Genomic DNA, 22,052 nt, shown 5'->3' on the forward strand with positions numbered 1-22,052 from the left:
GGCTACCAAAGTACGGTTCTGAAAACCGGACAGCCGTCTTGAACTGCCTGTCACGTGGGTCTTGCATGGGCACCGAACTTTGCAGGGTTTGTGGGTCCAAGCGGAAGAGATTTAATTACAGAAAACATTTACCTGAAATTTGATATTTATTTGTAAATAAATCTAATTCTATAAATTAAAAAATTTAATATTGAATTAATTAATTAGATTTGTAATTTTTTTTTTTTTTTGCGAATAAGTAATGAGTGTCAAGTCGTTGGAATTAACCGAGTTAAGCTGTCGTTAGAAGGCTTCTGCACTGAGCTCATTCATATAAAGTAGGGTTCCCTTTTTGAACCTGGCGGTACAGGGGCAAGCGAAGTAAAGTTCACCTTTTTCTGTAAACTCGGCATAGGAGGGGATTGTGTGGTCAGCACTATGCCAATTTTTATTTTTTTAAAAAAAGGAATGATTTACATAAAATAATGTAAGTTAAAAAAAAAAAGAAAGATGAAGGAGTATTTACCAAATAAAAAGTGAATGTGCAGTTGCAAAAACAGTCACTCAGGTCATTAGTTTAGTAGGTTGCAATAACGTCGCAAAGCTAGTTAATAACCAAACATAGTAGCCTCGTTAAATATGTGTACAGTATCACTTTGGTAGCATATGGCTAGGAAAACGTGTTAAAAAAACCATTTGCGCATTGCATTCAGATAGTGGCCAGATTTTTTAAAAAAGAAGCCAAATTATAAAAACAAAAAGTAAAAAAAAATACCAAGTCAATTCATTCATGTAACCCTGTTTATGATTTAAAAGACAAACTAACTGAATCCAGTGAATAAAAACAGTTGAGATTGATCGTTTAAAAGAATACTAGCTGTAATTCCCGCCGTCAACACAGAGCTGGTGGCTATTCTGGTTTATCTGCAGCCCCATCCATCAGTAATGAACCAGCAATAAACAAGCCAGCAACAAATTTGTCTCCGTGTGTTAGAAGACCAGGCCATTTACAAAGCTTTTCTGTCCCTGTGGCATGTGCTACTGCTCACATGTCGGGCGATGGATGCTGTAAGCCGAACTGGGGGAAGAAATAGCTGCTGATATGGCCCGCCCACGTGCGTTATGTAACATGTAATGGGGGGGGGGGGTAGTGGGTGGTGGCAGTGGTTTTTTTCAGGCATCTCACCGGAGGGGGGGGGTGTGGCTGGACCGCCCCTCTGGAGCACGTCACACCCCCCCCCTGGACGAAGTAGAAAAAAATAATTTACATAAAAAATCTATACTTTAACCAGTAGTCGCCTCCCCCCCCCCCCGGAGATTTCAAGAGACTATTCAGGTGGGGAAAAGTGTCTAAAATTAGGTCTGGGTGGTGGTATTCTCACCTCATTTAAATTATTTGCTTGGCAAAGTGAAATTAAAATAAAGTGACATAATTTTTTGTTAAAAAAAATAATTTATTATTTTCTGAAAAATATTAAAAGTGAACTCAATTAGCAATCAGGGTCATTCGTAATTAGATTAGGTTTATGGCTGACTTTGTGACGGTGTGCTAAGTGAAGGAAAGGGGTTTTAAGAGAGGTTAGTATTTATTTAAAATGTTTACTTTCATGAAAAACAAAACATATGGTAGTTTATATTAGTTGCTTTGTGGGGTAGGGATAGAAGTAATAATACCAAGTCATTAAATGGGGATTCAACAATTTGAGGCGACGTTTACAATAGAGGGATAAAGTCTGCTAAAACTGAGTTACGTTAAGTGTTACGGAAAATTAACGAATAATTATAACAATGCTCAATTTTCCTTTTCACTAAGCTTTTACTTTCTCGTCTACATAGTATAGAGTATAGAGACAGTGTAATAAGCGAACAAAAAAATGGAAATCCAGATTTTGAAAAAATCTCTACGTTTTACATCGTCCTGAGTAGAAAAAAACACAACATAGTTTTGCGATTTTATCTGTATGTTTCTGTGTATGTATGTGTGTGTGTTTGTGAACACGATAACTTGAATACCGTTTCCAGTTAAGCTGAAGAATTTTTATATATGGTATACGAAATATGTTATATACGAGAAAATAAAAAGTATACAAATTTCAACTTCTGACGAAAAAAATACATCCTAACATTTCAATTTTAAAAATGTGTTTCAACCTGTTCAATACATCCTAACATTGATATCTAGTCACCTTTGTTGATTTATTTCAACACTGACCATCGATCTAATATTGATATCTAGTTTGCATATTAACAAAGGTTGAAATTTGTATACGTTTTACTTTCTCGTATATAACATATTTCGTAAAACATATACACATTTCAACCTTTGTTAATATGTAAACTAGATATCACAGTGTTGAAATAAATCAACAAAGGTGACTAGATATCAATGTTAGGATGTATTGAACAGGTTAAAACACATTTTAAAAATTGAAATGGGCCGTTAATAGGGATTTTAAGTACCAGATTTCTAACAGTGTAGATGCACGCTTTACACTGTTTAACATTTAAAACAACCAAATACGATAGACTGTTTGGATTTTTATTTTTAGGACACATTTTTTTTTCCTTTTTATTTTTGTCACTGTCAATTTTCACTTTAAAACAACATTATATATCAACCGAACTTAGTCATTAAACGAACTTCGTCTTTAGAAAAACTTTGCCATTAAACGAAATTTACCATTAAGCAAACTTTGTCCCTAAGAAATCTACACACTGAATGGACACTAGAGGGGCTGCAATCAAACGAAACCTTTGAAAGAGATGCGGCATACGTTTCATGTTGCTTTAATTTAAGCTGTCATTGATGGCGTGTTGTTGTGTCTGTGCCCCCCCCCCCCCACCCACCCAACAACAACCACAACAGCTCTACAGGCAGAAAATAGTTCCAGAAAACTTGCACTCAACATCCCACCTGTTTTTAGTAAACTTGCACTGAACATCCTACCTATTTTAGAAGAATGTACTCAACCACTGTATAATCACATAATAAATGTTTCATGGTTCTCAAAATTCGAAGCTTGCCAATACGTAACTACATTTAGGTAATATACCTCAAACTCTAGCACCCATTCTGGGCATTGATCTGCTTCATCACGTTCTTCCATTTTGAGACTGTTGCTTTTTTTTTCTCGAGTCTGGACTTCTAGCTGTTCATTCAACGGCTAGATCTACATTATTTTAGTCCATGTCGTTAGGGATTGTGATTGGTCATTCTCCCCATCAGTATATATAGATACACACACAGTATACACACACACGCATATATATATATATATATATGCCCCCATAGGCGTAGCGACCCTTCCCGGCGCCCGGGGACAAACTTTCAATTTGGCGCCCCCCTCGGGAGCAAATTTTCAATTTGCACCCCCCTTCAAACTATTTATAATGCAAACATGCAGCTTTAATGACAATTTTTTTTTTCTAACCCATTTTGGCGCCCCCTAAGGTCGGCGCCCGGGGACATATGTACCCCCTGCACCTCTATCTCTACGCCTCTGCCCCCCCCCTCGCTACGCGACGCTGTCCCCTCCCACGAGTAGTACAACCCTTTATTCAGTATTCTGTATATATGAGGTGTTATTTTTACCTTAAATTTTAAAAAAGGACCAAAAAAATAATAATTATAACATATAAAATTATAACGGGGTCATCCATAAATGACGTCACGCAATTTTTGACGGTTCATCCCTCCCTCCCCTCCGTCACACATAGTCACAAAAGCCAGACCCCCCCTTAAATGACGTCACACCTCAGCTTACAACCCCTCCCCCCCCAAAAAAAAAATTGCAGTTGCATTTTTCTTAAAGTACTAAATTTTTCCAAAATCATGTATGAACTCTGTCAACGTAGAATATTTAAATCAATTTCTATTAGAATTTATTAAAACAATTTTCTAAAACGCGAAATAACGGCTAAAATTAGTTTTCTAACATTGCTTTTATAATGCAAAAGTGTGACATCACACCATCTGACCCCCCCCCCCCACCCCCAGCCTACCCACACAGTCACAAAATTACGGACCCCCCGCCCTACGAGTTTGACGTCATTTATGGACGACCCAAATCACTTATGTTTTCTCTTCATGTTACTTAACCAGTGGGGGGGGGGGGGAGGGGAGCAGGGGCGTAGCGAAGGGGGGCGGGGGGTGCGGACCGCATCGGGTGACACCATTTAGAGGGGGTGACACCAAGGCAAAAAATAGCAAAATATATAGAGAAAAACTCGAGGGGGGGGTGCAAATCGAAAGTTTGAGGGGGGGTGCAAATCGAAAACTTGAGGGGGGGGGGGTGCAAATCGAAAGTTTGAGGGGGGTGCAAATCGAAAATTTGAAAGTTTGTCCCTGGGATGGGTCTCTATGCCTCTGGGGGGGGGGGTGACACCATTAAGAGCCGCACCGGGAGACACCCGACCTCGCTACGCCACTGAAGGGGAGTACTTGAAACTTTCGGGGATGGGGGTAATGGCCGTAAAGTTAGGGGGGGGGGAGTACTGCGTAAAGTATAAACTTTACCCCGAAGAGATTCCTGAAAGAAACTTCGCACTTAACCTATATTTATTAACAGGCAGATTCCGTAACCAAAGGAACACTCTTTTGCTCATTTAGATCTAGATCTAGATTCTAGTTCTAGTGAAGTGTAGTAGAAATGGTTGATAGACAAAGCCAACTGAACCAAATTTTCATTAGTCTAGAACTAAATCACTTTAGTCAAATGTAGTTTATACAACAAAATAATTTTAATAACTTATTTTCAAGGTTTGTAAAAATGTCTTTTATTTCTGATACAGTGTAAAGTCTAAAACAACACATTCCAAAAAAAAAAAAAACCTCGCTTCTCTAACCGGCTTTCTCCGTCTGCTATGAGAGAGAATATCAAGTGCGCATGTCGGTCAACCTTTCGAGTTTCGGTTCACTGCAGTCACTTGGGCTGTGGCTTGCTTTTAGTTTTATTCGTCGTGGATAAACCTACGGAGCTAAATGCGAAGTTTTTGCATTAAAATGTGTTTCAAATGAATTTTGTTCATCAAATTGTTAATGGATTATATTATTAGCTGTTATGCATTAGTAAAAAACAATATTACTGACGTGTTAGACTGAAGTTGACTTCTTTTGTGGTGTGCACCAATCGTAGCGGCAGCGAGTGTTGTACAGTATTACCCACTATGCAACAACAAAGTGCTGTAACAATAACAGATGAGTTCGGTGAATTACATACATGATTACACACCGAAAAACAAGTGTCAGTGTTACGGAATATCATCTACATTATTCATAGACATAGTTTTCTTGTTTACCGGTAAGTAAATTATTAAAGCTATTTTTATCAGTATTTTACTGTTTTTAAAAAGCTGAATGACCTCGGGTTCTGAAATCAGCTGTACATGTGACCTAGTTTTTTTTATTTCTCTATTCTATGATGGTTCTCAATCATCGATCTGCCAGTCCGACGTTCATAAAACTACACATGTGTTAAATGTTAGTAAACAGTGTGTTGCAGTGGCTCTTTGTTTTCTATTTAGATACCAACCTTAGAAAACCCCAATGCTTAATTTTATGATTTTCTTAATTAACCAATTAAAATAATTACGCATTAATTTTGTTCAAGTTCAGCACTGACTATAGAATGTAGATCTAGAATCTAGATCTAGATCTAGATCTAGTATTTTCCGTAAATGTTTCAATTTGTTTGACTCTGGTTAACGTTTTATGTTGCATGTAATAAGAAAGCACAATACAATACGTAGTTATTAATAGTCATTATGAACTTTATGTTGACTAAAATGTAAAAGGAGCATTAATTTGTCGTTGAAGATCTATAGTGTATGGATTGCCAGGCAGTGGCGTAGGCAGGGGGGGGTTAGGGGGGGTCATAACCCCCCCCCCCATAGACCCCTCGGTATATATAAAAAAGTATGAGGGGGGGGGTGCAAATCGAAAGTTTGAGGGGGGGTGCAAATCGAAAGTTTGAGGGGGGGGGGTGCAAATCGAAAGTTTGAGGGGGGGGGGTGCAAATCGAAAGTTTGGGGGGGGTGCAAATCGAAAGTTTGAGGGGGGGGGTGCAAATCGAAAGTTTGAGGGGGGGGGTGCAAATCGAAAGTTTGTCCCCGGGTAAAAATTGGAACCCCCCCTTGAGACGATCCTGGCTACGCCACTGTTGCCAGGAATTATTGTTTCATTATTGTAGAATATCCATGCCCACACACAATCGTATAGCTTTTATTATCGACAGCAATAGCTATAAATGTTTCTTGTTTGATTACCTTTGGGTTTATGCAAGGGTTAGTCGTTGTGCTAATTGACGTCACTCACCTAAAAAGGTGAGTTTTATTACTGCAGTGACAATGTGTGACATGGGGAAAGGGGGTGGGGGTAGGAAATGTAAATTACACTGCCTGCAATTAATGCGTTTTATTCAACTCGCCGGTTTTTTTTTTTGAAGGAAGATTGCACAATCTTTTAAAAAATATATTATCACCCGTTGTTTATTCATTAGCCATTCTAACGCCTGTTAATTAAAATAAACTTTAATAAATATATTTTAATTAATATAACCGTGTATAAAGATTTTTAATTAATTTTACCACGTATAATACTATTTTAATTAATATTACCGTATACAAATACATTTAATATAATATTACCGTAAATAGACATTTTGGTTAGTAAAAATTACAATATTTATACATATTTTAATCAATATTATTAATTAATTAGCATGTCGACTTTTAATGAGTTGTCCCCACTATCTGACGTCGATGTACTACATTTAGTGTGTGTACCACACTTCCAATCAGAGCACACGACTGCTAACCCGAAAGTCTCGAGTTCGAATCCGGTTTCGAGTCCGTAGAACGTCCCTGAGTCCACCCAACTCTGATGGATACCTGACTCACGTTAGGGAAAGTAAAGGCAGTTGGGTATAGTGCTGACCACACTATCCCTTCATATGCTATTAGGTCACAGAAACAGGTGAACTTCAGTGTTTCTTCCAGACTTTTTTTCTCAGGATTGGGAGTGGGGGGGGGGGGGGAATGGAAGGCGAACACTGTTAAAAGTATATATTTTCTATATAAATTCCATTTCGTTCGTGGGGGGGGGGGTGGGGTGTGGGGTTGGTGTAGACTGGAAGAAACTCTGGTGAACTCCTCTTTGCTTGCCCCATAGACCGTCAGGTTTGAAAGGGAGCTTTACTTCACTCTTCACTCCAACACTTGCTATAATTTTGTACTGTGGTTATTTCACGAGAGTGGTAAAAACTAATTACATTATCTAACTACAATTTGTGATAAGTGTCAGAAAGGGGCAGGACGGAAGACGGGAAGTCGGCGTGTTTAGCTGACTTCCTTTATTATGGACGTGCCTTGGGGGTGAGCTCAAAGTAAGACTCGGGGTTTAGGGATGACGTATCTTTATCGACTGATAAGTAGTTGTAGCCAATCCACTGGTGTCGAAAATAGTAGAAAACTAACATGAGAGTCAGCATATGAACCATAATTTCTAACTCTTTGGTCCTACTAGAGAACAGTATCACTCAGCTGTCGAAACTAACACACATTTGCGTATTGGCCATGTACATGTTTAACCGCTCTAATGTTATCTGATACCTCTGCCATTTTTTTATTGCCATTGGAAGCTCTGCTGATTGCTTGATGTATCGAATAACGATAAAAATAACTTCTGTTACTGAGAGTGGGCAGATAATGGTTGTACACTTAGGACATGAAAGTTAATATACACGCTGCATATGTATGAATATATATATATATATATATATATATATATATATATATATATATATATATATATATATATATATATATATATATATATATATATATATATATATATTCAGCCGTGAAAGAAAATTGAAAGGTTGATTATAAAATTATAGCTCGCTTCTAAACGTAATCTTTATTCGCCTGTTTTACTTAAAATTATCTATTCTATTTCTGTTAGTTTATAAATGCTCTCCTTTACACTCATGAGCCTCTTTACAAATCTAAAGAATTAACAAGTGTAACGGAACCATAGTTTGAGGACCGCTGATCTAAATTGGGGAAAAAAATGAATGCAACCGCAGCTGCGTTAACCTATTTTTGTTAAAGCTGTTTGGCGTAGTAAATAGGTAGAGCTGGCTTGCTTGTCACCGATCCTACAACATCAACACAGGCTGCATAGAGGGCGCCACTTTAGTGGCACAACACCATTGGTAATCTATTCCTTTATGAAAACATGTTTTGGCATTAGAGCAATACAAACATTGTTGAAAAATAATCGGGGATTTTTTTATACCAGTGTCCGATAATAGAATCTTCTTAAAAAGGGGGTGTTAGGTTACCGGTAGTTAACTAAATACACACATGACTTGCTAATGTTATGTCAGTGTTAACCGTATACCTAACCCCAACTACCATACGCCTAGCCCTAATTTCTAACCATAAAACTAGTCGATATCTTAAAATTCAGATTAAAAAATCCGTTTTCAAGGCTGCGTTGTAGATCTACAACCCTAAGTTACGAGTGAGCGCATCGTGATCATAGTTTCCTATTATAGATATATCAGGGTACGGCTAATCGATAAGAACCATATTCAGTATTCATTTTTCCTTTCTTCCCACTGATGCTAATTCTGTAACAGCTACTACTAGCCGTCCTCACAACATCAGTCTGCCACAATCGGCACAGCCTGGTAAGGTGACGTCACCTGCCCTTGACTCCAGGGGTTCTAAAATCTCGTGTCGGATGGCAGCCACCCAAGTCTTGTAATTAAAACAAGGTTAAACAATCAAACAAAATAAATCCATAGTTTACTCAGGCAAGCCAACCAGTCAAAGGCCACATACACACCAGTAACATACAATGAGAGGCGTAACGTATTTCTTTGCTACTCGCTTGGTCGGGCAGGTTTTGTTGTGGTTTAGAGAACCAGTTGTCCGGGTTTTTGGTCGTGTTGCCAGCTTGTTTTCCAGACCTCTGTGGTAAAATTAATGTATGTTCTCTTTTTATTTCGTTAGTAGATAAGCCAAGTGGTAGGTAACGTTAAAGTTTGCTAGTCGAATGTCCTGAGTTGTTTTATCTCTTGTTGACTGAAGTCCTATGTTGTCCTATCTCTTGACTGAAGTTGATTGTTTGTCCTATGTTGTCCTATCTCTTGACTAAAGTTGATTGTTTGTCCTATGTTGTCCTATCTCTTGACTGAAGTTGATTGTTTGTCCTATGTTGTCCTATCTCTTGACTGAAGTAGATTGTTTGTCCTATGTTGTCCTATCTCTTGACTTAAGTAGATTGTTTGTTCTATGTTGTCCAACCTTATTGACTGAATTAATTGTTTGTAATGTGTAGTACTCTTATTGTTTGAAGTAAATATACAATCATTTGCATTCATTGCCATTTACCAAGTTCATTAGCGTGATGTGTAATATAGATTCGTTGTGCATGTAGGAAAATATATTTTCCATTACAAACAAAAGTTCCCCGACACATAGCTTGAGAACGTACATCGTTAGATGCAACCCATTTGCACTAACCTGCTGAAATAACATGATCGAGATTTTGTTTGTTTACGTTTGACAGCTAGTGGGGTGGGGTCACTTGCATGTTTCTCAGATTAAAAGGTTTTGGTTAATTTTAGCATAATGCTGCAGGAGTTTATTTTAGAAATAGTTGTGAATCACAAAAGTTTGTGGAATATTAAAATAGTGCAGCTCTGAATTTGGCATACTACAAAACCTGAGGATAAATATAATTCTATCAATTTAATGGTGTAAAAAAGTGCATTACCGTAAGAACTACATTTTTTTCTATGATTTATTCCTGCCGCTGTGTAATACTACAGTTAGCTAAAAATATACCCTACAGTTACATAATTGAAGATTCACTTAAAGTTCACTTATGATGGGAAGACATACGATGAACTGTTACTTTACCTACCATGTAGTGAACACCATATAAAAATATACGAGAATTCTTACACTAACGAAATCAAGATTTGTAACAAATTATTTCTATCTAGTTGTTTATCTACCTTTGTTTACTTCCCTTTGTTTACCACTCTCTGGCTGTAATTAGTCCAAGGTGTAACAAACAATCTTACTAACAGACAAATGATTGCCAGGTATCCAAAGTTAAACCTTGAGACAGTACCACTGTCCTACAAGTTTGTGATGTCCACTAAGACAGTCCCTAGTACCACTGTCCTACAAGTTTGTGATGTCCACTAAGACAGTCCCTAGTACCACTGTCCTACAAGTTTGTGATGTCCACTAAGACAGTCCCTAGTACCACTGTCCAAGTTTGTGCTGTCCACTAGGACAGTCCCTAGTACCACTGTCCAAGTTTGTGATGTCCACTAAGACAGTCCCTAGTACCACTGTCCTACAAGTTTGTGATGTCCACTAAGACAGTCCCTAGTACCACTGTCCTACAAGTTTGTGATGTCCACTAAGACAGTCCCTAGTACCACTGTCCTACAAGTTTGTGATGTCCACTAGGACAGTCCCTAGTACCACTGTCCAAGTTTGTGATGTCCACTAAGACAGCCCCTAGTACCACTGTCCAAGTTTGTGATGTCCACTAAGACAGTCCCTAGTACCACTGTCCGACAAGTTTGTGATGTCCACTAGGACAGTCCCTAGTACCACTGTCCGACAAGTTTGTGATGTCCACTAGGACAGTCCCTAGTACCACTGTCCAAGTTTGTGATGTCCACTAGGACAGTCCCTAGTACCACTGTCCGACAAGTTTGTGATGTCCACTAGGACAGTCCCTAGTACCACTGTCCAAGTTTGTGATGTCCCCTTTAGACAGTCCCTGGTACCACTGTCCTACAAGTTTGTGATGTCCACTAAGACAGTCCCTAGTACCACTGTCCAAGTTTGTGATGTCCACTAGGACAGTCCCTAGTACCACTGTCCAAGTTTGTGATGTCCACTAAGACAGTCCCTAGTACCACTGTCCAAGTTTGTGATGTCCACTAAGACAGTCCCTAGTACCACTGTCCGACAAGTTTGTGATGTCCACTAAGACAGTCCCTAGTACCACTGTCCAAGTTTGTGATGTCCACTAGGACAGTCCCTAGTACCACTGTCAAAGTTTGTGATGTCCACTTAGACAGTCCCTAGTACCACTGTCCTACAAGTTTGTGATGTCCACTAGGACAGTCCCTAGTACCTTTGTCCTAGGTCTCCCTACGAGTTGTTCTTTCTCTCGCTGAGTGATATAGATAGGGTTAACCTAGTTTTCCGACAAGCATTCTGCGCACTTAACAAGTAGGTCAATATTTCCATTACAAAACGATACATCCTCTCTTAAGCTTATTTTGGCCAATATTTTCCATTAGTTAGCCTCTACCTAACGCCATTGATGAAAATGATTCGCTAGCTATTCAGTCAATATGGAAATCATTGGGGAGCGGGGGAGTGCAGAGAGGATGGGGGAGGTCGTCCATAAATGATCTAGGACAGGGGTCTCCAAACTTTTCAGTCCGAGGGCCGCATTAACTATCAAATTTCAGTTCGGGGGCCAGTTTCTTCCAGAAATGTCTTTGATTTTTCTGAGCAAAGTTCCTCATCATCACCAACAAACGGGTTTTCCGTGGACAAAAGGGTCTCTGCGGGCCGGATGAGAGGACATCGCGGGCCGCATCCGGCCCGCGGGGCGTAGTTTGGAGACCCCTGATCTAGGAGATGGGGTCGGACGTTTGTGATGAGATGCCACTTGGTGGATGGGGAGTTTAAGAGCTGTGTCGTGGCATGCAATTCGTTTAAATGTTTTATTTAAAACATCGGCTATATTTTCATGAGGTCATATTTTGTGGACAACCCTTCATTAAGCATATATTTACATATTTTTACTTAACGGTGAGGGTCCCAGAATCTCCAGCGAGCTTGGGTATGGTAAAATTAGTTCACATTTTCCTTGGGTATAATTAAATTAATTCACACGTCCCTTAAGCAGTGGCGTAGCGAGGTCGGGTGTCACCCGGTGCGGCACACTTAATGGTGTCACCCCCAGAGGCGTAGCGACCCTTCCCGGGGACAAACTTTCAACTTTCGATTTGCACCCCCCCCCCCTCAAACTTTCGATTTGCACCCCGTCCCTCAAACTTTCGATTTGCACCTCTTAAAAGACTATTTAACACTCGTATTAATCACTTAATTAAGTGGAATTATCATTTTTCTCTATATATTTTGCTATTTTTTGCCTTGGTGTCACCCGGTGCTGTCCGCACCCCCCGCACCCCCCTCGCTACGCCTCTGACCTTAAGTATGGTTACATTAATTCACATTTTGTTGGGATATGGTTAAATTAATTCACATTTTGTTGGGATATGGTTACATTAATTCACATGTTGTTGTGGTATGCTTAAATGTATTTACATAATACTGTGGTATGGTTAAATTTATTTACATAATACTGTGGTATGGTTAAATTTATTTACATAATACTGTGGTATGGTTAAATTTATATACATAATACTGTGGTATGGTTAAATTATTTACATAATACTGTGGTATGGTTAAATTTATTCACATAATACTGTGGTATGGTTAAATTTATTCACATAATACTGTGGTATGGTTAAATTTATTTACATAATACTGTGGTATGGTTAAATTTATTCACATAATACTGTGGTATGGTTAAATTTATTTACAAAATACTGTGGTATGGTTAAATTTATTCACATAATACTGTGGTATGGTTAAATTTATTCACATAATACTGTGGTATGGTTAAATTTATTTACATAATACTGTGGTATGGTTAAATTTATTTACATAATACTGTGGTATGGTTAAATTTATTCACATAATACTGTGGTATGGTTAAATTTATTTACATAATACTGTGGTATGGTTTAATTTATTTACATAATACTGTGGTATGGTTAAATTTATTCACATAATACTGTGGTATGGGTAAATTTATTCACATAATACTGTGATATGGTTAAATTTATTTACATAATACTGTGGTATGGTTAAATTTATTTACATAATACTGTGGTATGGTTAAATTTATTTACATAATACTGTGGTATGGTTAAATCCCTTCTCCTGCTGCTTGCCAAGAGACACGGTGCATGCATGAAGACATAAATAAGGCGAACATACCATAAGCACAAGAGGGAGATAACCCACATCGTGTGACTGACGGGGCGAAATCAACAAACCAAGGTCGACTGGCGTCACTTGCCCAGCTGTCCGATAACGGTCGTTGTTCACCAACAGCTGTCTGCCCCAATCAAGAATTAGTCACTTGTAGTTTTAGATTTTTATTCCCAAGTGGACATTGTTCTCAATATTCAATCCAGCGTTGGACTGTTTTTTTTAAAGCGCAGAAAAAATGGCTTTCTTTGTTTCTAGTTATTCCAGTTCGCATTTAGAATTCTGTGTTGGCTTTATAATTTAATTAGGGTCTAAGCCGGTAAGATACATAATCTTTTATAAGCCTGTTTTAGCTTGTTATCACTTTCTTCTAGGCTTTTAGTTTTCTTGAGATGTGTAATTTTAGAGGTTAGAATTTTAATCCAAAATACATGCACCTCTAATCAAGCATATTCTTAGTGTATTCCTCTCCCCCACACTATTCTCCTCACACTATTCTCCTCACACTATTCTCCTCACACTCCTGTACTCACGCATGCTCAAGTTCACATGTAACCTGATCTGTATATTATTGACATAACAAGCAACAAAAACAAACCAAGCTTTATGTAGTGTGCAACAGAGTCTAACTAAACTAGAGGATTACGTGTGACTCGAAGTAGTACCCTGTTGATTTACGTAGCATGCAAATGTAGGCTGTCTTTTTTCTACTGCCATTTAGAACAATTGAGTTCCATATAATCTTAAAAACAATTTTATAAGCGTTTCTTTTAGCCAAAATATATGCCTGTCTGCAGTGGCGTAGCGAGGTCGGGTGTTACCCGGTGCGCCACTTAATGGTGTCACCCTCCCAGAGTCGTAGCGACCCTTCCCGGGGACAGATTTTCGATTTGCACCCCCTCCCACCCTCAAACTTTCGATTTGCACCCCCCCATCAAACTTTCGATTTTTCGATTTGCACCCCACCCCCTCAAACTTTCGTTTGCACCCCCCCCCCCCCCCCCCTCAAATTTTTCTCTATACATTTTGCTATTTTTTTGCCTTGGTGTCACCCCCCTAAATGGTGTCACCCGGTGCGGTCCGCACCCCCCCCCCCCTCGCTACGCCCCTGCCTGTCTGCCCTCGTCTGTCTGCCTCTGTCTGGGAATGTGTCGAATCATGTTACTAAATTTTCACTCACTGTTACTGTAGCGGTTTCAAGATAAAGTTCTTTCCGATGACAACACGAGAATATCTAATTTTCAATGTAATGAGATGTTTAATGAGCCATCACATATTGTCTTAGCCTTAGCATTCAACTAAATAGACTCGGTAGCTCAACTGCTTCAATTAGATTGACCTAGTCTATCAACTACTTTATATAGATAGAGCTAGTCTCTTAATAATATAGTCTTACTATCCGAAATAGAAAAAAATGCGCGTTTTTTACTTTCTCGTATATACGAAGTATACAGAAAGTATTGTAATCGTGCACAAAAATGACATGAAATTTAGACAGTTTTCACCGTTTTACTCCTCAGGCCTTCATCACATCCGGAGTATAGAGGACTTATTTTAATCAGGCAAAAATTATAAATACAAATATATAAACATTTTGGCGTTTTATGCGTTATCGAGTCGTAAAAACTGGACTTTGCAAATCTGTCCGTTGTCTGTGTGTGTGTCTGTCTGTGTGTAAACACGATAACTTGAGTACCGTTATAGCTAGGTTGATGAAATTTCATATATAAGTATTTTATCAAAATCGTATAGCGATTTCCGATAACCGGAAGTGGTACTTTTTCTGCTTTGAATTTTTCAAAAGCCTATAACTTGAGTACTATTTCAGATAGATAAATGAAATTTCACATGTATGTAAAAGATCTAATTCTCTACCTTCTGTCAAATTTTGAGTAATTTCCATTGATTGGGATTACTAATTTACGCTATTTCCGACTTCTCAAAAAAAACTAATGGAAATTAAAACTAATAATATTCCGCCCTATTATGCACGTTTTATTTGGCGTTCACAGGTGTGCAATTCTTTTTTCTACGAGATTTTATTCTATTTTTAAAAGTTTAAGTATTTAAAATGGATTAAAATTCATGTCTATATCCCGAGTTCTCATCCTTGTTTTTTTTTATAAAAGAATATTCGAGAAAGTTTAGGGGAGATCGCTCCCGATTTATTTTAAAAATACAAATGTGCATCCAAACAATGGATGTCTGTAAAATTGTAGATACTGTGTGTGTGGGGGGGGGGGGGGGAAAGAAGATGTTCACATTAACCTCCTCTTGTATACTCTTTATCAGCAGGCTTACAAGAGGGGAGGGGGGCTACTAACGTGACTACCACGTGATCTTAGGTTGCTGGTCATTTACCTTCCCACCCAAGCACGCAGTTTCCTCAGACACAACGGTCAACCACCTGATCTTGTCTTGGTAGAGTCTGCCATGCTGCGGGTAGGGGAGGATAGGGTTGGTACGGTGCTGGTATAAGATGAGGATTGTGTTTGAAGTTCTGGTAGCGTTATCGTAGTCATTGTGTTTTAATGCTGCTTGTAATAATGCTGGCATTTTTGTTTTACAGGCGTAAGTTATTCAGCTAACTAATTAACTTTATAGTGACCTTAAATAATAGTAGTTATCCGCGATTTAAATTGTAAAATATATATAACTTAAACATAGTTATCCATAATTAAACATAATGTTATAAATAACTTAAATATAAAACAATCTATTATTTCAGCATTAAGTTATCCATAACTTAAACATAAAGTTATCTATAGCTTAAACATGAATTTATCCATCATTTAAACACAAAGTTATGCATAACTTAAACAGAGAGATATCCATATTTTTACATATAGCAATGTTTTTCTCTGCCAGATAACGTGTGTATGTGAAGTGCTCACACACACGACCTCACTCTCTTATCATGTCCTTGCCGTGTAGGACTGGTGTGAGTAAAATTCTGAACGTGAAACAGCAATGTACTGGGTTCGGTTGTCATAGAAACGCTAGATATCTGTGATGCTGGTCCCGTCCACTCGAACTCTTCAAGCTTTATTTCTGTACTGTTTTTACTGCCACGAAGTTTTGCTTAACTAGCCATTGTCTGCATTACTAAATAGGCCTACATACCCGTCAGCTTTTTTAAAATACTTGATCTAGATCTACTTTATCAGACTACGATGGTATAACCTGTATTTTGGAGAGAAAAAAAACGTATCTTTCATGTTGTAGGTATTAATTTTTCAATTGATTAAGCTTAAGGATTAAGACTATAAAATTTCCACCGATATTAAACAGGTTTATGTACTCCAATAAATTGTTTCATGATCTAAGGTTATTGTGCGATATGGGGAAGGTAATGGCATGCTAGTGTCCACATAAAGATATCAATAACCTTCGTTATATTACATTCGTTGTGATTGTGTCTACTTAGATTTCGTTACAAAAATTAGATTTTCTATACACAATCTTAACTCTTTTTTAAACTTAATATTTCAGACCAGACATGAAGAAACGCCAAGAATGTGACGACAGTTAACCAATTTTACTGGTCCAACATATCTAGAAACTGAATTAGAAACAAAAATACTGTAGACACCTTCAAGAGCGCAGGCATCTGAATGTAAAAAATCTGGCAACCTTGAACACAAGATGAGCGTGGCATACGGCAACATGGGGACGATAACTCACGACGTTCTGATGGCGTCCATCATGATGACCATGATCGGTCTAGTCGGAGTTGTCGGTAACCTTCTGATGCTTCGAGCCCTGATTATTCGTCCCAAACTACGAACAGACTTCTACACAGTATTCGGCGGGCTGAGTATAGCTGATACCCTGTCCATTCTCATCAGTGTGCCGTATTACGTCACTGATATGCATCAACTCAGCAATTTAAATTCGGAGATTTGGTGCAAAGGGAGTACGTACCTGATGCATATGTGCGGCTTCGTGGCGGCTTTCTTGATGGTCGTGCTGTCAGCTCTACGAGGAATCCTTCTGTTGAACAGAAACACAATCAGACAGCCCCGCGGGATGCACTTGTTGATTGTTAACATCGTGTTTTACGTGGTGGCATTAGTGTGTAGTGTTCCTACGCTCCAGTTGTATTCATACGAAGAAGGATTTTGTTATAAACAAAAGGAGGTGTACATCCAGGAGACGTGGCTTGTTGGTTCCTTCTCGGCCTTTATTCCAATATGTCTGGTGTCCATCATATACATGGTCACGTACATCATGGGCTTGAGGTACTGTTCCGACAGCTACTCTAGAAGGGATAAAGAGCAGTCTAGACTAGTGACTTGTATGTTTGTGGCCTTCGCTGTTTGCCAGCTACCTTACCGAATCATGGCGGTTTACTATGCTTATGTTGATGACTTCTCGAATGATTATGATAACTTCGAGACATCTATAACCATAAAGAACTATCTACTGTGTCTGGTTATGGCCGACAAAGCAATCAGGCCTGTGCTGTACTCTAAAATCGCGTCGGACCTCAGCGATAGTTTTGATGAGATCGTCAACTGTACCTGCTGTACATGCAGGTGTTGCTGTAAGACTTACAACATGGTGCCCGTCATGGAGAACTCGCTCAACTCCAACCTGGAGGCTGGCACCTCACACAGCGAGATCTCGACCATCGCGGGATCCTACGAGACCAGGTCCCGGGACGCCGACAGGACCCAGTCCACGTCGTCCAGCGGCTCGGCCACGTCCCACACGCCTCTCATACGCAAGGAGGATGAGGTGATTGAGTTGAGTGAGGAGTTCAGGTAGAACTGCTCCCTTCCTGTTGCATGAATGGGCCTCTAACATACTCCAAATAAACAAAATCTTGTCCTACACCTGGTTACAAAGTATGCTGACGAAGGTCCTATTCCTTCTTATAAAGTATGCTTTGGTCCTATATCTGCTCACAAAGCATGCTGACTGCGGTCTTATATTTGCTTACAAAGTATGCCGACAAAGGACCTATGACCGCTTATAAAGTATGCTGTCTGTGGTTCTGTATCTGCTATCTGAACTGCCATGAAATAAGAACTGCTCCTGTTTCATGAACATACGTGTGGTAAGAATTTATTTGAAATAATTCAAGGTGTTAGAACCTGATCACAATTTGACAAACAAATGTCACCATGATGAAAACTTTGTGATAAACTGCTCATGTTATACATTGCTCCTGTTTTTTGATTCATTTGAAATTGTATTATTTTATATTATATAACTATACAGTATTCTAGAACACATTGATTTGACTGAAAAAATAGGGCTAATATTTTGTTTAATATTTTTGGCCAAAGATTCCGTTGGCTATCAAAGTGAGAAGTACAGTGATTCTGGAGTACATTGAAATCTCAAGTTTAAATTTGGCTTTCACAGTTATTGAGTCACTTTTTTTTCTGGGTCTTTCATTGTTCATCTAAAAAATGTATAAATGTATTATTGAAGTTTCCTTTCAAGCACCTTGGAGAATTTCCTATGGCTTTTTTTTTTTTTTTGGTATCACTTTTTCAAAAAGATATTTGGTTTAATAATCATATGAAATGTGTTTCAAACCAAGTATTTTAATGCATAAATTGTGTAAAATGTGTTTCAAACCAAGTATTTCAACGCATAAATTGGGTTCTATTATAAATGGCAGTAATGCAGGTGTGTATTTGTATATGTTGGACAGTACTCACACATAATATAGAGTTGTATATGTCATGTTTTAAATCCATATCTCAGGACATCTTATGACTGGTTGATTCCCTATTACATACAAACCACATTCAGTAATGACCCTATGATAAAAATGGACAGTAATTGTTTATACATTTTTTTTACTATCAAGCCAATATACATTAGTAAAAAATGTAAACTATTAAGCTTATATAGACCTGCATTAGCCAAATAAAATGTTAACTATCAATCTAATCTAGACTTACATTAGAAAAATATTATGTTAACTATCAAGCTAATATACATTAGTAAAAAATGTTCACTATCAAGCAAAATAAAATGTAAACTATTAGTAGTATACAAGCATGTTAGTATAACAAATGTTTTTTTTTTTTTATCAGGGTGTCATTTCCAACCAGTTTCAGCTAAATGGCAATATGCTTCAATGCTCAAATTTGATTCTAAAGTCAGTGTAAATACACCAAAATGGCAATGGTATCCGTTTGCTCAATATTTTTTCCTTCTTGTGTTTAGTTCACACAGAGACTGAATTTGGCAGCACTTCTTTATGCATTTTAAAAAAGATTTCATATTCTTCAGGTTATTCTTTAATTCATTTTTAATCAAAACTTTTTTTTCTGAGTGCCTAATTAGCTCCTAAGTTTAAAGGGATTTTATCAGCGGCTAATCTTACTCTAGCTTGCTATAAAGTTTGAACCATTACAGGTAGGTTTGCCTTATTTATTTTTTTGTTATTAAAATACACAAAAGTAATTTTTTTAAAAGTCAAAGATACCCAACATTTTTTCCAATTGATTATGTATGAAGCATTTCAATCTAGCAGTCATCATTTGTTTACTATGAAGTAGCATTACCATTATAATAAGAACTTGTATTGTTATAAAATAATTATAAACAATATGTAAAGAAATGGTTTTGGTACATGAAGCATGTAGCAAGCTAAGCGTGTGATCTAAATAAAAAAAAAACCTGTGGTTTACAGTGGAGAAATTACTTGCCCCATCTTTCCACAGTTTGTGGGTTGTCAGATAAGCTAGTATTTGTTACATTTGATGTTTTGTGCTGATTCAATTTAAAGATGAAGAAATGTATCACTAGAATAACTACAAAAAATATTGTAAGGCTAAACCAATTTTTGGTTGTGGTAAATGTCATCCAAGTTTGTAAACTGTAACTAAGCAAGGCATACTCAGTCAACCACAAAGATTGTGTAATGCTGTATATGATCATTTAATATATCATATAACACCAGTAGGCCTAAGTAGTCATGCGCTTGGCCAAATTTTTTACAGTCAACTTCAGCTCCACATTATCAATTTCACCCCTCCTCCAGTTTACCCCCCTCCCCCCAGCTTAAAGTTACATACGTTAACCCCATTAAAAAATATCTGGTGTTCTAAATTTGAATAGTCAACACACCGAGTTCAAGGTTATCCCCTACTGGTGTTGGTTGGATTACTCAGCTCAGCTGTGTTCGCCGGGGTCAGACTAGCTGCTACTACCACTAGACACAGGTGGCGCACATAGGGTTTATGCAGAATAACAGAAATATTTAGCTCGTTTTTAGCTTCATTAATCTCTTAGTATTTATATATTACGTTGACATAATTTACATACCCATTTTATGTAAAGGCAATTGTGTGTGGTTAGATGGAAATAGATGTCTCACATGCAGCACACTTAAATAAATGCTAGATGAAGTAGACAACCGTGAAGGTGCATATGACCCAACCCACCCCCTCTCCACCCCATGCGCTGCTTGCATCTGCTTTGTTAGACTGATACTGATAGAATCATGGCCTCGGTGCACAGTCCTGGCAAAACAGCAACGCATTCCGCCGTGTGGCGCTGCATAACCATTGTCTACATTAGGCCTACATGCGGAACATTTGATGTAGATCTAGGACTAGCCTCTTCCCGGTGTAATATCGTGAGACTCCGATGCCCTATACATTATTGTTGGTTGTAGGCCTACTTTTTTATAAAAATATTCTGCTGAGTTTTTCAATGTAAACTTTGGTACCTTCTCGTAAAATTTTAAAAGCATGAGTGATTTTAATGCTGGTCGACCATGCATAAAAATTATGAAACATAAACGTATAAATTGTTTTTATAATGTTTAGCAGTTAGCTAAAGCATTTTAACTTTAACGTCATTTTCAAATGATTATTTTTACTGTAAAACACTAGATCGGCCAAGATAGGCCTAAAATTCTAATTTTTCACGGTATGATAATTTGCTCAAGAACGTTATAATCTGTTATCTATTTTTTCTATTGTTTTATTTTATTTTAATGTTTTAAAAGTATGTTAGTACAAATGTTAAAAAACCTATGGCTAGCCAATGAGACTTGTCTGATGCATTTCCAACCGAACATTAAACGCTGACATTGCGAAATTTACAATTGATCGATATCTAACCGCAGGTACAAAATAATCGGATTTTTGAGGGGTGGGGGTCTAACAATAAATAACGTCCCTTAATCAAAGAATGTTGGGAAAATATTTCCTAACATTGTAAGAGTACGAAAGTTAATTGATTTTTACTTTAAAAAAAAATATCTTTGTTACAAATACTGGCAATTATTACTTTCATTGTATGCCATATGTTGTTTTTAGGGAACAATTATCGCGTTTTTTCTTCTGCTTTAAGTTTAATCTGGTAAATAAACATTTTGGGGTAAAAAAAATCACTGCCCGAACACGTGGTCATAGGATAAAATACTGTTGTCGTTTTTCTGCCTATACACCGGGCTATTTATTAAAAAAAACTAAAACGATTAAAAATCGTATTTAGTTGTAAAAGCGTATAAGTTAGGGCGTTAGGGTTTGCTATGATAAAAAGACAGGCGAACTTGAAGCGGCCCATGAACAGACGGCTGTTATTTACCAGCCAGCCTGCCTTACGTGGAGCAGGCCGCGTAGCCTGCCGCCGAATGTAGGTCTCCAGTTCAATGGCCTGACCTCAGGCAGACACCAAGCTCGTGCTCGCTAGCCTTGCCCGCTGCTGGTGTTACAAAGTCATTAAGGGAACAAGATACCCATGTTTTCGATAAAATGTCAATTTTGCTCCCCAAAATTTTTATTTCTTAATTCGATACTAATACCTTTTATCTATCTACCCCGAACATTTTGGACTTCTACAGCTTACGGTTATTCGTTTATTGCGATGTGAAACATGGTACCCCCCGGCAAGTTTTCACACTACTACGCGGACAGCGGCTATCTTCGAGCGGGTATTACATCATTTATTGCCCGCGAGGCACCATAAACTTTACAGCAATC

At 38.0% G+C, this 22,052-nt stretch overlaps 1 protein-coding gene across 3 annotated transcripts; it reads left to right on the forward strand.

Moving 5' to 3' along the window:
* Positions 1–4,877: 4,877 nt before the first annotated feature.
* Positions 4,878–21,789, forward strand: LOC131946509 (galanin receptor 2b-like). Of its 3 annotated transcripts, none has more exons than XM_059307328.1 (2): positions 4,878–5,279; positions 16,585–21,789. In XM_059307328.1, exon 2 carries the CDS (start codon positions 16,738–16,740, stop codon positions 17,860–17,862), a length of 1,125 nt encoding a protein of 374 aa, XP_059163311.1. In that variant the 5' UTR covers positions 4,878–5,279; positions 16,585–16,737; the 3' UTR covers positions 17,863–21,789. The 3 variants fall into 3 exon arrangements, with proteins under 3 accessions (XP_059163311.1, XP_059163312.1, XP_059163313.1); XM_059307329.1 differs by lacking the exon at positions 4,878–5,279 and adding an exon at positions 13,195–13,411; XM_059307330.1 differs by lacking the exon at positions 4,878–5,279 and adding an exon at positions 16,230–16,313.
* The last annotated feature ends 263 nt before the right edge of the window (positions 21,790–22,052 follow it).

The sequence above is a fragment of the Physella acuta genome, unplaced genomic scaffold (genome assembly GCF_028476545.2).
Source record: "Physella acuta isolate Inbredline_101_S28 unplaced genomic scaffold, ASM2847654v3 ptg000562l, whole genome shotgun sequence".
NCBI classification, from domain to species: Eukaryota; Metazoa; Mollusca; class Gastropoda; family Physidae; genus Physella; species Physella acuta.